Source organism: Colossoma macropomum, unplaced genomic scaffold (assembly GCF_904425465.1).
Source record: "Colossoma macropomum unplaced genomic scaffold, Colossoma_macropomum, whole genome shotgun sequence".
NCBI lineage: Eukaryota > Metazoa > Chordata > Actinopteri > Characiformes > Serrasalmidae > Colossoma > Colossoma macropomum.
Window position 1 is genome coordinate 14,625,643 of NW_023494805.1, and position 15,445 is coordinate 14,641,087.

General features: G+C 37.9%; 1 protein-coding gene across 2 annotated transcripts; it reads left to right on the forward strand.

Moving 5' to 3' along the window:
* The first annotated feature begins 916 nt into the window (after positions 1-916).
* Positions 917-14,960, forward strand: acer2 (alkaline ceramidase 2). Of its 2 annotated transcripts, none has more exons than XM_036597616.1 (6): positions 917-1,361; positions 1,961-2,018; positions 4,772-4,913; positions 5,811-5,948; positions 10,112-10,249; positions 11,830-14,960. In XM_036597616.1, exons 1-6 carry the CDS (start codon positions 1,257-1,259, stop codon positions 12,014-12,016), a joined length of 768 nt encoding a protein of 255 aa, XP_036453509.1. In that variant the 5' UTR covers positions 917-1,256; the 3' UTR covers positions 12,017-14,960. The 2 variants fall into 2 exon arrangements, with proteins under 2 accessions (XP_036453509.1, XP_036453508.1); XM_036597615.1 differs by having other exon boundaries at positions 920-1,361; positions 1,904-2,018.
* The last annotated feature ends 485 nt before the right edge of the window (positions 14,961-15,445 follow it).

Consider the following 15,445-nt stretch of genomic DNA (forward strand, 5'->3'; position numbering starts at 1 on the left):
AGATGGATTAATCTACCTGTCCCCCAAACCACAAACTTTAAACTGGTCTCAAGGCCATTTTGCCAGTTTTTTTTTCTTTATAAAAATAAACCCAACACAGGATATTTGTAGATATAAGGACCATGTGATGGATGTATCACTATTTTTTAATCCTCTATATAGGCACTTAAGTGAAGCCATGCTTTAGGACTGGCCTTGCACCGGTTGACCTTGTTTTTCATTCCTCACAGGAACTTCAGCAACGTCAGTGTCTCAGTAAACATATTTACTGGCTTTATATGGCGTTTCCGTCCTGAGTAAAGGTACATTCTCTGGATATATGTTTTGTACTTTTGGTATTTCCTGGAAAATAAGCATTGTTCCTGCCGAAAGCACCTGCACCTTGGAAATATTTCGCGGTTGACTAAGTAACACCAAACGTAGTCATTGTTCTCTTCGTTTAAATGTAGACTTAACTGATTAAAATCTATTCAAAACGTCAGTCCATAGGCCAAATTCATGAAGCAACACTAAAAATGCCTCTTTTACTGAAATGTGTTTATGTAAGGATTCCTGGCAAGTTATTTTAGTGTTACGCCTACCTGTAGGACAATCTGGCCGATTACTGCCTCGTCAACGAATCGTTCTTTGAACCATTGGAGCCGATTCATAGGTTCCAACTGAATCGAATCGGGTACTACACTCGTGTAGCAAACTGAAAAATAATCTATCAAAACTTAACCTAAAAAAGCATAGCCCAATTGAAAATATTAAGGGCGCCCTCTTTCATTTGAGAGCAAAGTTGATCTGCGAATTCATGAGCGGCTGGCGAATCGGAGGCCCGATTCATTGAAATTGATTCAGTGACTGTCTCGCTGGTTTGTGCGGTGAGTCGTTCTTCAGCAGAGAATGTCGCCGGCGGTGCGCATGCGCGGATCACATGTTGCTTTGTTGTTGTGAGCGCCGTGCAGGGGAATGAGAAGAGAGCGGCTGCTCTGAGCTGCCCCACAGTTCAGCTGGACAGCAAGATGACAAGACCGGTCGAAGCGATTAGCCACAGATCACTGAGCAAAACGCAGACGCGGTTCAGAAACACTTTAAGTCCCGTCGAGGTCGAGCTGTCAATCCAGAACTCCTAGCCTGCGTCCGTTAACTTAGCGCTGAACTGATCCTGCTTCAGTCGACACTCATCTCGTTTGCACCAGTTTGTAGATCGCGTATCTGGCCAAGTAGGCGGCTGTGGTAGCTGCTGTTGGCTTTGAGTGACGCGATTAAACATGAATGTACTTTTCTGGAATCAGCTCCAAGCTGGAAGCTCGGAGGTGGACTGGTGTGAGGGGAATTATCTGATCTATTCTGGAATAGCGGAGTTTTATAACACGGTACGACGATAACAGGCTGTCTGCCTTTTTCCTCACGAAGAAGCAGAAGACAGCTTCTTATTCGCCAGCTTGTTGATCGAATTTTCCCGTTCCACCTTAAATGGTGCAGCAGTTACGTTCTGGCGCCTCGGGCTGCTTCACCATTTAAGGTCGAACGGGAAAATTCGATCAACAAGCTGGCAAGTAGGAAGCCAACTTTAGCCTCGCTGCTTCCTCAGCGCTACTGCTGCTACGGCTTTGTTGTCTGACTGGAGGATTAACGTGGTTTTGGACTGACTTTGCTTCATAATTCACATAATTTGACTTTAACTGTAGCCCTAAATTTAGCCTGTTTTTAATTTATTTTATTTATTTATTTATTTATTGTCATTTAGTTAGTGCAGTCGTGAAACTTTGACCAGGTTTGTCGACGTGCCTGTCACAGTTCAGGGTTAAGACAAAAGTGGCTCACGTCAGCGTGTTAGTCTAACTATAGGGCCCGTCTGTGACCTGAAAACTCAGTGGCTTTGGCTGATTTTTTTGCTCTCTCTTTCTCCTTTTAGATAAGCAACATTCTGTTTTTCATTCTGCCACCTATTTTGATGTGTCTTTTTCGCCAGTATGCAACTCATTTCAACAGTGGGATTTATCTGATATGGACACTGCTGGTGGTGGTCGGTAAGTTCAGATCAGATTCTGTGATCTACAGTAACCCCTCAGAAGAAGCTCGCGCACAGGAGCAGCCGAGTTCATGTGTGTTTTTAACGGGAGGCAGAGCAGGAGAGAGTGACCCTTCATCTTTTTGCGCTTGCCTGTCTCTCTGTCTGGAGAATTAAGATTGAGGCTTGGAGATGAGGCTTTAGCAAATCACTCTCTGTCCTGTAAAGATGGGCGAACATGCCTTAAAGGGGAATCACACTTTTTTCATAATCTCTGCAGAATTCAGTGGTTAACATATATATATATATATATATATACATACATACATACATACATACATACATACATACATACATACATACAGTCATTCAGGGTGGTTTGATGTGAAATAATTCATTTGTAGAGAAACTTGCCAACTCAGATTTCTTCTGATCTTATATTCTGTAATGCTGATGATGGTAAAATAATGGTCAACCTGGGAAAAAAAATAGTCTTTGGGGACTATTTTGCCTTCATGTATCTTTCTGCTGTGAATGGATGAAAAGAAAATGATTAAAATAGTTTTTAGACCAAAACTTTATCACACAACTACCATGTAACATTGTCTTAGTCACCAAGCAATGTATTCATAACCATTTGATGTAATAACTTTCTGTGAGGGGTCTTTTAGAGGTGGACGTCTGGTTCCTATCACCACCACTGTGAACATTTCTGACTTGGTAAGTTTCTCTAGAACAAAGCATTTCACATCAGACCACTCTGAAAGATTTTGTTGACATGTTAACCATTTAATTATGCAGAAATTTTGACAAAATTGGTGGAGTTCCTCCGCAAACCCATTTGTGTCCAAGAGCTAAATTTAATATGAGAAGAAAAATGCCACAGCTTGTTCTAGTGGGTCTACAGTGATGATGTTTTTGTTGGGCAAACATGTAACAGTAGGCTGACTCTACATTTGGATTTTTTGTTTTTTCAGTAAAAAATAATTTCTAAATGAAAGTCACTTTTTACCCACACAGTTTGATTGATTTGATGCACATTTAGTAGAGGTGGCAATATTATGATATTTTATTGTTATTGTGATAAATTGTCACAAACCCCTTTCTGAGCATATTGTTGATAGCATTAGTGCTTAAAGAACTCTGAACAACTGCATGTTTCGTTACAAAGGGAGCCGCAGAATTAAACCTCTTCGATTCATTGCATGTTGTGAAATGTTAAACAATTTCATAATTGTTTTTGTTTGTTTGTTTGTTTTGATGTCACACTAGTGGTGTTATTTTATTGTTCCAGCTTATCAAACTTGAGAGAAATATATTCTGTATGGACCAAAGTAAGTCTAAAAATAGATGTACACATAGACGTTAGTGGGCTAATTAAAGTGTCTGTGTTGTTGGAGAAAATGGGAAGTTCAGTTTTAGTGCAAAGTCCATTTGAAATGCATTCAACTCCATTTGCTGGTCCAGTATCTCTCCCAGCTCATACTTGCTTCTCTTGCTCTCTCACTGAATTATTTCTTTTCTCCGCTGATGTTCTCACTCGTTGACTTGTATATGGTAAGACACACAAAGCGTTTTCCTGTGTCAGCTGTGGAAAAAAAACAACCTTTAAATCTTTAGGTGACTAAAATATCCCACATGTGAGAACAGTGACCTCTCAGTGTCTTTGTTGGTGCTCAGTGGGGAAACAAGGGAAGCCCTGTCACATTTTGCAGCTTGCAAAATGAGGTTCCCTCTAATGTTAGTGTCATTGTCGCCTTTTGTGAGCTGATTCTAGGCGAGATTTTATCAGCACAGCGTCAGTCGTTTTGCTTGCGGTTGCTGACCTGACACCAGTCTGACACTTTTTCTTATAATGGTTGACTGTAGCTCATTGGTGCTGTGAGCCAGATGACAGCTGAGTCCATAAAACATCAGCACAGTGACTGCATAGGAAACTAGCCAACTCAGCACAAACGCGGCTCTGTGCACATACTTCGATTCATCTACCTTTTTTTTTTTTACCAACTCTGTGGGGATTGGTGACCTTTTGTTACCTCAGAAATGTCCCTCTCACCCTCATGATCTATAGAGGGTTTATTTAAGGGATCAGGATTGGAAACGTTTTATTCAAGGCTGATTTGTAGAGCCAAAGAGATGAGGAGTGCTGATACAGGCAGCATTCTAGATGTGCTGTGATTACTAATCATAGCTGCATTTGGGAAAGTGCAGATTTGCACTGAACAAACAGTGTCAGATCAGCCTCTTTTTAAAGGCAGTGATTTTTATTCATGGGTTATGAGAGTAAAACGCAGTACTGACCTACATTTGTGCAGAAGAGTGCTGAATCAGCACTAGATGATGGTTGTATTGCTTGTGCACTGTTATTATCTATCACTTAGCAATCTCTCAGTGAGTCACTGTCTGAACAAAACCTCAAATGTATGTATATCGAACACAATTTGGGAAGCCTGTATTGTATTATTGTGTATGTGAGAGAAGTTATGTAAATTAAAAACAGGAAAAGAAATGGGTCAGTGTGCTGCAAGAAGAGAAACAAATGAATGCTATGCTGCAAGAATAAAACAAATGTTGTGCAACAGATTCCACACAAATGGTTCAGCTAAAGCATCAGTTTTCATTTGTTGGGTGGTCTCAAATGAAAACAGACAGAACAAGCCATAGCTTTTATACTGTCAGAACGGTGCTCCCACTCATTTCGTTTGAGAGATGGGTTGACGTGTCATGTTTGCAATTCATCCTGAACATTCATCCTGTGTTTCTCTTGTGCAGGGATTGGCTCCACTTACTTCCATGCTACACTGAGTTTCCTGGGACAGATGCTGGATGAATTAGCAATACTGTGGGTGCTTATGTGTGCCATTGGCATGTGGTTCCCCAAGAGATACCTTCCTAGGATATTCCGTAGAGACAGGTGAAGATGCTCATATTCCAACAACATAAAATATGATAAACTACACAGATGTTCAAGAAATAATTATGGGTGCACAATTTGAATCAGGTAAAATGGGAATCAGCAGATTTTTGATCCAAATACATCATCTGCAAACAGTCACTTTATTATTTTTATTTTGGTTTATCTGTCTTGCAGTTTTAGATGTTAATAATGTCTGGTAAGATCATTCACGCTGTATTTGAAGCAGTATATCTGTAGCAGTAGAAATCTTCTCTCTAGTGGTGAATCACACTTCATTATCTGGCAGTCTGATAGAAGAATCTGGGTTCGTCAGGTGCCAGGAGAAAGCTGCCTGCCTGAATGCACGGTGACAACAGTAAAGTTTGGTGGAGGAATAATGGTCTGGGGCTGTTTTTCAGGGTTTGTGCTTGGCCCCTTAGTTCTAGTTAAGAGTAATGTTAGTGCTACTGCATGCAAAAAAAAAAATGCTAATAAAAATTCATCCATCATCCAATTTGGCTATTAAGGATTCAGAATCAGCCGTAAAAATTCATGATTGGTACAAACCTAGTAATACTGTGATTTATTATGAAGAATAATCTCTTTAAACAGTTCTTTAACTGAGAAGTGAAGTTTATTTAGAGTTGCTAAACAACTGTGGACCGCTAAATGAGGATCTTTTTTTAGTGTGGACATAAGAACTGTTATTATAATATTTCATTATATTATATGTTACCTGTCTCAGCCAATCAGATTTTAGAACTGAAATAATCCTTTTTTATAATGTACATTTTATACCTGTATGCTGATATGGTGCATTTTTTTCTCTCTCTCTCTCTCTCTCTCTCTCTCTCTCTCTCTCTCTCTCTCTCTCTCTCTCTCTCTCTCTCTCTCTCTCTCTCTCTATATCACCAGGTCAAGGTTTAAATTGGTCGTAGGCATTCTTTCAGGGATCACTACTGGCCTGGCCTTCATAAAGCCGGCCATTAACTCAATCTCATTAATGACCTTGGGAATCCCATGCACAGCTCTTCTCATCACAGAGCTTAAGAGGTCAGTGTTCCAGCTACAGCACACATATAGGCTCCTACATTATCTTGGAGCTTTCTCTTATGTTCCATTATACATTTAATGTTTTAGCATGTCCAATTATGAACTGACATGTTTTGTATCAGTCAAACCGCTATTAAAACCTATTCAAGAATCATAGATATCAGGACTCACAGATGCCTAGGCTAGTTTTAATTGATTTATTTTGTTTAAATATGTTAGAAAATTCATTATTAGTTAAGGTAATTTAAGAACATTCATTTCATACTTTTATATAAAACTCCAATTATATAGTGCATAGCTGAATATACCTTCATATGCAACACAGTCTCTCTGTGCTGTCTATACCTGCATGCAGTGAATGTACATCCCTGTATAGAAGGAGAAACACTCCCCTAAAGATCTCATAAACAGTACTGAGGTGCTCCTCATTTATTTCTGACTGATCAAACTTGGCTCACGTTTAGAGTAAATGCAGTATGCAGAAGAATAAGTCATATGTTACTTAAGTAGTGCATTACTGGTGCTTGTGTTGTGTTAAATTGTTTTGTCCAGTGTTCAGGCTTGACCAGAACTTTCAATTCTGATTTGTTTTAACCCGTTTGTTCGCTGACTCTCTCTATATATATAACGTGATGTTTTCATCAAAACAGGAAGTGTAGTCCAACTTCTGCTTCACTTTTCTCAATTTAGCAGCACACAGTATGCACTAAAGCCTGTGATAAGGTCACACATGTGCAAGTTAGAAAGTGTATGTGAGGGGTTATGTTACATTTTCATGGCTGTGTGCATGGTTATCTCAAACCTGTCTATGTTTAGGTTTACCCCCGCACACCAGTTTCTATTTATAAAATCTACACTGCCTATCAAAAGTTTGGAATCACGGTTTTTGGTAATATAAAACCAGTTTGGTGCAGGTACATTTATTACGTGATTGTATTAACATTCTTGTAATTTATGACTTTATAAGGTTCATCTAATTTGTAAGGTGTAAAAAAAAAGTGTTAGATTATACTAGATGACTATAAATGACAGTGTATTCTGTTGGCTCTCATATAGTATTTCATATCTACAGTGTATAAATTATCACAAAATAAAATAACAGCAGTTGCTAATATGACACATGATTCTGAACTTTTGAACAGTAATGCACCATATAAACCTTGTTGTATAGAAGCTGTCTTCTCTAAGAGCTCCATGTCTCCATAAACCATGATACTACTGAGTATTAGGATCTTTTGATGCTTGGCCAAAATGTTGCATTAAGACACGTTATCATCTGTGTGCTACCATGTTTTCTATCACTGTATAAAAGAAGCACTGTGCTGCCTCTATTTTTGGATCCATCATTTCTGAATGAGTGTGTTCACACGTTCAGGGTGAAATTCAGATTGCTGAGGGGTTTACTATTGATCTGTTTTATCAGATTAACAATGCAAAGTGTGAAGTATATTCCTTTGCCTTTGTTTACTTTCTAAGAATAGTTGTTTATGATGCAAACAAAATAAAAAATGTACTACATTTTGGCTTTGTTAGGTTTGTGTTTGTTTATTCGATTTAGACAATGCACAATAATAAGCATATCTGTAATTGTGCCAGTTTAGCCAGTTTAGCTAATCAACTACCAAGGTCATTTCCTATGTTTCTTATAGATGATAACATTGAGAGCATTGAGAAATCATGTTCTTAAATTTGGTAAGTAATAGATGCTTTTTTAGCCTTGTCATTAAAGAGTTAGGGTGCCAAGCATTTTAGTATCCTTCATTTTTGTTCTTTCTGTTGTTTTTGTGCAGTTTATTGTCTAGGCATCACACCCTTGCTGATGAAGTTTTCATTGGCTCTCATGCTCTTAGTTCCTTCCTATGTCATCTTCCTGTTCTCTCACTGCTAGAGCTTTTGGCAGGCCAAAAAGTCTGTGTTCCGTTATTGTCAGCACTGTGTCTCAAGATTTTTTGGGGTCAACACACAATTGATAACAGATACCACACTGGCGCCACCAGTTTTCCTAAAGGAATTTAAGGAATTCTGTTAGAGGTCATGTGCTGGAATGTTGAAGGATGCAAAAGGGAATGCTACCAAAAGGTCCTTATCATTTTTCTTGACTGTTAGTAAACCTTGGACTGCTTCATGCTTCACAGCATTACGGATTATTGAGACATGTGAGATGAGTTTTTGTGTATTTAATGTGAATTTTTTTCAGTCCTGTTTGATTGCTGTAGTATCTTGTGCAGGGACAGTGACAACATGAAACCTTTTTTGGATTGAAAAGTCAGTTTTTTGTTTTTTTTTCTTCTCAGGTTCATGTTTTTCATATCTGTTTAGATATTTAGATGGAATAGCCAAGTAATTTGTTTGTGATTCTGAATTTCTGAAGAGTAATGCACCTTGAAAAACTTGTATAAATGGAAATATTCTTAATGAGAAATTCGTGATAAATATAGTTATTGATTGATTTTATTGAGAAGTTGGATTAAGAGTTCATGGACACTGTTAACACAGAGCAACTGCGGTTTTGTAGTGGGTAATGAGTGGCATGCAGACAGAAGCGCTATGTGTGAAACTGCGTTTTATGTGTTTGCAGTGTGTTTAAAACTGAACGTGTTTTTTTAGCAGCCGTTATCAAGCTGTTGAATCAGCACATTCCCAGTAGCTGTGAGATGCAGTCTGACACACTGACTAAACCTTTAAACAGTGCTGACAGTATCCTTCACCACCTACAGCACTGTTCACTCTGCTCACTGGAGCGCACTCACTGAACACCAGAGTTACACCTGCACAAGAGAACAAGCTTTGTTCTCTCTCCCTCTCACACTCTCTCTCTCTCTCTCTCTCTCTCTCTCTCTCTCTCTCTCTCTCTCTCTCTCCCCTTCTTCATCTCTCTCTGTCACTGTTTGTCACTCTCTCTCTCTCTGTTTCTGTTCTTTTCTTTCTCTCCTTCTTTTTCTGTTTTTCTGTTCGCTCTATTTTTTTTCTTTCTCTGTCCTTCTCTATCTCTCTGTGTCCTCTCTCATTCTCTTTCTGCCTATCCTCTTTCCCTTTTCTCTCTGTCTCTGTTGATCTGTGTGTGTATCAGAAAAGTACTTTTACTTTTGATCCTCTCTCCCTCTCCCTTTCTCTCCTTCTCTTTCTGAAGGCTGTTGTTCTTGTAGTATTACTGGTGTACTGGGACAGTGGAGTGCTTTATCTGTGTTCCTTGTGAGAGGGAATTGTGCAATACTTTCTTCAAGTGTAAAAAATGACTGACCTCATGTGACCCAGAAATTCTGTGAATATTTACAAAAGCCCTCAGTAACAAGCGCATACACAGTCAGCTAAATGAGCCAAAACAGCTCGCACTGACGCACGTGTTATGTCACTGCCATTTTGCCTAATGTGAAATTTGAGAGACGTGGATATTCAGAGGCGTCAGCTCAGGGTTTGTTTGTGTGTGCATGCACAGAAAACAGACAGAGGAGCTCAGTCTATCAGAGTAAAGTATTCTGCTGTGCTCAATAAGATGACATTTAAACTGCTGAGTTGTTCACCAGTGCCAGTTATTCAATTTGTAAACAACAACACTGTAAAGTAGATGTACTTTTGGTAAAGTACTACTTGAGTAAACGTACTTTAATTATCAAGTAAAAGTATTTGATGAAGTATTTTAATGAAAAAGATTAAGTAGACCTACAAATATAAAGTTTTTTCTCATCTGCAGTCACACAGATCTTCTTAATAGAACTTGTTTTTCTAAACAATACTAAACAAGATCTATAACGTGAAGCACTTTTACTTTTGATGTTTGTTAACAAGCAAGTTTTTTGGACTGTTACTCGAGTATAGACGGATAAAATACTTGTACTTTTACTCCAGTAGTTTTACCAAGAGTACATCTACTTTTACTCAAGTAAAGAAGCATTGTTCTCTATCCATCTGTTTATATAGCACGTTCTCTTTTAGTTCCAGAATCTCAAAGTGCTTTACACAGAAAGATAAAACATTGAAATATAAAACATTATAGTGCAAATCAAATGAAATTAAAACTGTGCAGGAGCAAATTTTTTAAAACAAATTTTAAAAAATCTATCAAACTTGCATTCCTAATATTTTCTGACAGATATCCTCTGAATAGTAACTGTATGTTCTCTGAGCCTTTCCGAATGCCTGTGCGTTTGTGTGTTGTTTGGCAGATGTGAGAACCTGCGCGTGTTTAAGCTGGGTCTGCTGGCTGGCCTCTGGTGGACCCTGGCGCTGATGTGCTGGATCAGTGACCGTATCTTCTGTGAGATGTGGTCGTCAGTCAACTTCCCTTACCTGCATTGCGCCTGGTGAGTCCACTTCTGCATCCGCTCAGCATGTTTAAATGCACATTCACATTACATGTAGAGAGCCCAAGTAGCACACTTCACTGTATCTGCAGTAACTGCACTTGCCCGTTTCCATGGAGTGCACTTGAAAATTCACTAGCAGAGGAGGAAGCCTTTATCCATCCAGTCCCACTGTAATTTTCACACTGTAGTGACATATGAATGAGAAATGTATAAAGTTGCCTTTTCTTTACAAGGTAACAAAAAAAAAAACCTTTTTAATAACAGGTTTTTAATGTAGCTTGTTTAGATGAAGGGTACTCATGTCTGGTGCTGGAGGGCTGAAGTTCCAGCACAGTCTGGTGATTTGCTTGCTTTAACCAGCATTTTTCAAATTAAGCTGTATGTGCTGCATCTGTAATGTAGTGTTTAGATCTGAAAACCTGTAACTCAAAACTCACTTTAAACAAAAGCCAAGGGGCAAGTACTGAAGTCCATCAGTAAATGTTTACAAGAGTATATTTGTGGAACACTAGCTAGGTTTCCATCCATGTATTTTTATGCTTATTTTAACATACTGCATAAAAAGGATTAAATGGAAATGAATAATACTGCCTAATGTTTGTATGCTTACTTGAGGTGGATACCTTATTTGCTGAAAATAAAAGAAACATGATAAATTATGATGGAAACGCATTTGTCAGATAAATAACGTAAATTTGTATAGAATGAAGTCATGTTACTAATGATGTATTTCCTGTTTTTGCTTGGCAGTAGCTACGAAACATGGCAGGATATGGCACATACCAGAGAATTTCTAGTGAGGACAGTTGTCGCTCAATAATGTCTTCCGGGTTTGTCAGATAATACAGGGTGCTCGCAAGCAAAACATAGTTTGTAAATGCTTAATCATTTTTATCCTGTAAATGCCTACCACTCAATCAGCACTGAGTAGTAATAATGCAAGCGTCCTGCCACCCAAGACCTTTTTTGCTATAGAAGAACAGAAAGTTTTTTTTTTTTTTAGTGGAATACATCCTTCAAAATTTTTAATAGAATACATCCTCCAAAATTAAACGAAGTTTCTGCATAAATGGTTAGAAACGTTAAATTTTTCCATTTTTAGCCTTTTAGCTCCATTCAGCCCTTTTCATTAAGGACTTGATTGTGGGCGCCCCGTAGCATTTAGCAGTCCTTTTTGATATAACAGGGACAAATAGGAAGTGACCAGACTCCCCCTAAACTGGCTCTGGCAGTTACCAGTGGACTGCTGAAGAAATAAAATGCAAGTTTATCTTATCCATGTTCTTTACAGTGTAAAATACTTCTGCACAGTTAAACAAAACAGCAGTGGGATGTTGCCCATATCTAAGGCATTCTCTGTAGACTCGGTTCATATTTATCAGAAATGTTTTTGTCAGAATGATGTAGATAGGAAAGGCGTTCTAATCTTTTGCATCATTTCAGCGGTATTTAATTTGAATGGAAACCTAGCTGCTGTCATGCAGTACTGGAAAACACTGTAATTATAGGAACAGATGTGGGTCTCTGATTTAGGTGATATATTTGACAAGTTCTTTCGATGTTATTTGAATCTGTAGGCACATTTTGATCTGCCTGGCCTCCTACCTTGGCTGTGTGTGCTTCGCTTACTTCGATGCGGCTTCTGAGGCTCCAGAGCAGGGTCCTGTGGTCAAATTCTGGCCCAGTGAGAAGTGGGCCTTCATTGGGGTGCCCTACGTCACCCTGCTGTGCGTTCACCGGAAGCCCTCCATCAAGGTCACGTGACCGTCCAGTGCTGTCTAATTTACTACCTTCTCAATGCACTTTTTTTCGGAGACTGAGGATAAAAATGTTTTTTTTGTCAGTGTTAATAATAATTTACACTCTACACCTCATCGTGTTTTGTTATGAACTGATGCGGCAGCACAAATGATTTGTGTTTAACAGCACAGGACAAGCGCACAGCTAAACTCGGATGCTCCTGTTGGACTGTGGCATAAATAGGTCCGGTCTCTCAAGCTGTAATGTTTTTACGTACCAGCAGTGCACCTAATTAAACCTTTATTGTTATGTGTGGACACTGGATTTCAAAACCCACAGTAGTGTGCAAAAGTCTTAGGCAACCAAGAACATTGATTAATACTGTTCATCTTGGCAGTAAATCTGTTTATCTTTGCCAGTAAAAAGACTGTATAACTTCAGATTAAATACAAATAAACATAAATATAGTAAAATGTAACATTTTTTTCCACAAAGCTTATAGTTATTAACTTGTGGGTTGGAAGGGCATAAAAGAACACAGGTCTGGTTCCTGACTTCTCTGTGCACCAGCAGCACACCAGGTTTAATTTAATGAAGGATTGATTAGATAAACTTGTTATTGGATGGCAGATATCAAATCACAATATATTATTTACTTTTTTTACATTTGTAACGCTAGATTTTTTTTTAACACGTAAATGCATACTGCCCAGAATAAACGGCATTCGAAATTGTTTTCTCAAGTGCCTAAGACTTTTACACGGTACTGAACACTATCCTTAGCAAAGTACGTTCTAAAAGCACAGAGGATTAAATAATTGTTTGTTCGCACAAAAGTTTTTACTCTTGCTTATCTGAGTGTTGATGGTGAAGTATATACCAAGTTCACTTCTACAGTGTATCTTTAACAGATATGCAAAGATGTATAAAAAAAATGACTGAATGAGCACGTTTATAGTAATTGGTTGTTGATGTATTTTACCAAATAGCCATGTACAATGTGCTAAAAACAATCCACAGGATCAAAGTACAGTTGTATGCAAGAGTTTGGACACCCCCAGTCACATGACATCTTTTGTTGATTTTCTAAGTAAAAGTAAGTCAACACATCCTCTACAGAAAACAGAGAACAAGTTTTACAAATTGGCAAAAGTACATAATAAACCAAAAAATGCTTTGTTTTTTTTCCCCTATGTTAAATTCATATGTTACATTTTGCAAATAAACAGTTATTTTGCATGTGTTAAAGGGGAAATCCACCAGTTTTTAATTTTTTTGCATAATATTATTGTTGTGATGTAAACAAAGTCATTCAGAGTGGCCTGATGTGAAACAGTTTGTTGTAGAGAAACTTACCACCTTAGATTTCTTTACAGTGGTGCTGATGGGAACCAGGGGCCACAATGTCTACCACACAAATATAGCCATTTGATTTACTGTCCAACCAGTGAATCTACATGTGTCTTCTGACTTATGTAATGTTGATGATAATACAGTGGAAACTCTGAAAAAAGACGTTTTCTTTTTGGACTATTTAGCCTGACAACACCCTGCATGTACCCCTCCATCATAAATGGATTAAAATAAATGGATTAACAAGATGTTTTAGGCTAAGACTTTATCATACAGCTATTGTAAAGCATTCATATCGTAGAATATTCATAACCCATTCATGTAATAACTGTTTGAGGGAGCTTTCAGAAGCATTAACTCTTCAGACATCTGGTTCCTGTCACTACCACTGTGAACAATTTTGACTCAGTAACTTTCTCTAGAATGAAGCATTTCACATCAGACCACTCTGAATGACTTTATCATTTTACATCTTAACCATTTAATTATGTAGAAATTTTGACAATCTGTGGAAAAACTGGTGGAGTTCCCCTTTAACTTATTTCTTTCCTTTTTGAAAATCAACAAAACATGTTATATGACTGGGGGCACCCAAACTTTTGCATTTGACTGAATCTAAACCAAGAGCAAATGTCTTTAATTATGCCAAATGCTCTTCCTCACATTAGATAATAATTTTATTAATATTGATACTAATACCTTTATAATCTATGGCTGTTAACTTGGTGGACTAATATTTAGTTTAATGGTGTTTATGGGCTGAGCTAAGTCACATGAACTTTGATCTCACTTAATGAAGGGTTACATTTAATATGTATTAATACCTTAACAGAGCTTAACACAGATGTTTTGATTTTGAAAAAGGGAGGCATTTTGTGCTTTTGGCAAACTGTATTGCAGGCTTTGTTGAAGGACTTATTCTAGCTATTGCCTCTGCTCATAAATGATTGCATGGAAGTTTGTTTGGTGAAATGCATATAAAGGAATGTTCTGCTGAGAATGTTTATCTAATGTTTGCTAGTTGGTTGTATTTCTTCTTCATGAGGGGTTCAATGAGGGGTTTAATGAGGGGTTTCTGAGCATATTTCTTGCTGAAAGACTTGAATGGAGACTGAAAGCTCTAAAATCACTCTGCTATTTTGTGTGCGGCTGGTTGATGATGGACTGAGGAGGATGACCGCAGTACGACCGAAGTAATCATTCTACATAAGTGATGTCATCCTTTGCAAGAATTTAAATTTACAGTGCCACAACATAGCATCAGTGTTACTGAGACTGAATCAGCTCTGTTTCAGCAGTGAAATCTAAATCTGTTTTTGTACAGCTATTACTAAATCAGCTTCCTCTACTTTTGTAAATGAGAAAATGATTGGAAGACTGAGGGTAAACAATGCCATGAAGGGCTGTTTTTTGGGGCTGTTTCATCAGTTTTTTGCTGTTTCGTCACTCAGAGGTGACACAGGGACCAAGTATACAAAGACTATTTATTTTTCTTGTTGGTAACTAATCTTTTTGTAGGTATTGCTGACAAATGACTGTTTGTAATTGGAACAACATTTAATGACTGTATTTTTGCATTTTATTTTATGTAATAAAAAAGTTTCATATTACCAACTGCAGTGTTGTTTTCATGTCATCAGTGTTCAGTGTAGATTGAGGTGATGACTTTGTGACAGTGATGCCCAGAAAGTGTTCTCCGGAGCACTGAGCCACTTTTGGTTCCCTAAAGAACCTTTTAATGAATGCTTGTTTAAAGGAGCACTCTAGTCTCAAACTAGTCTTTAAGATGTTATTTGTACTATTGTGTAATATTCTGTAACACAGTATTGCATCCCTCAGCCTCATCAACTTTACAAATTTGTTTCTTTTATTGTGTTTTCATCCATCTCTCACTACAATACCCAGCATGCATTATGCAAATATGGCATACAACCATTAGGAATCTCCCCATGGCAGTAAAGAAATTCTTATGCTAGTGTACCCACTGATGTAGAGGCTAATAAATACAGATTATAAATACAGACATTTGGCTTTGTAGTTTTAATGTTAACTGTCCGGCTTCCTTCTGTATTAGCTAGCTAGTTGGGGAAAAAAACAGCC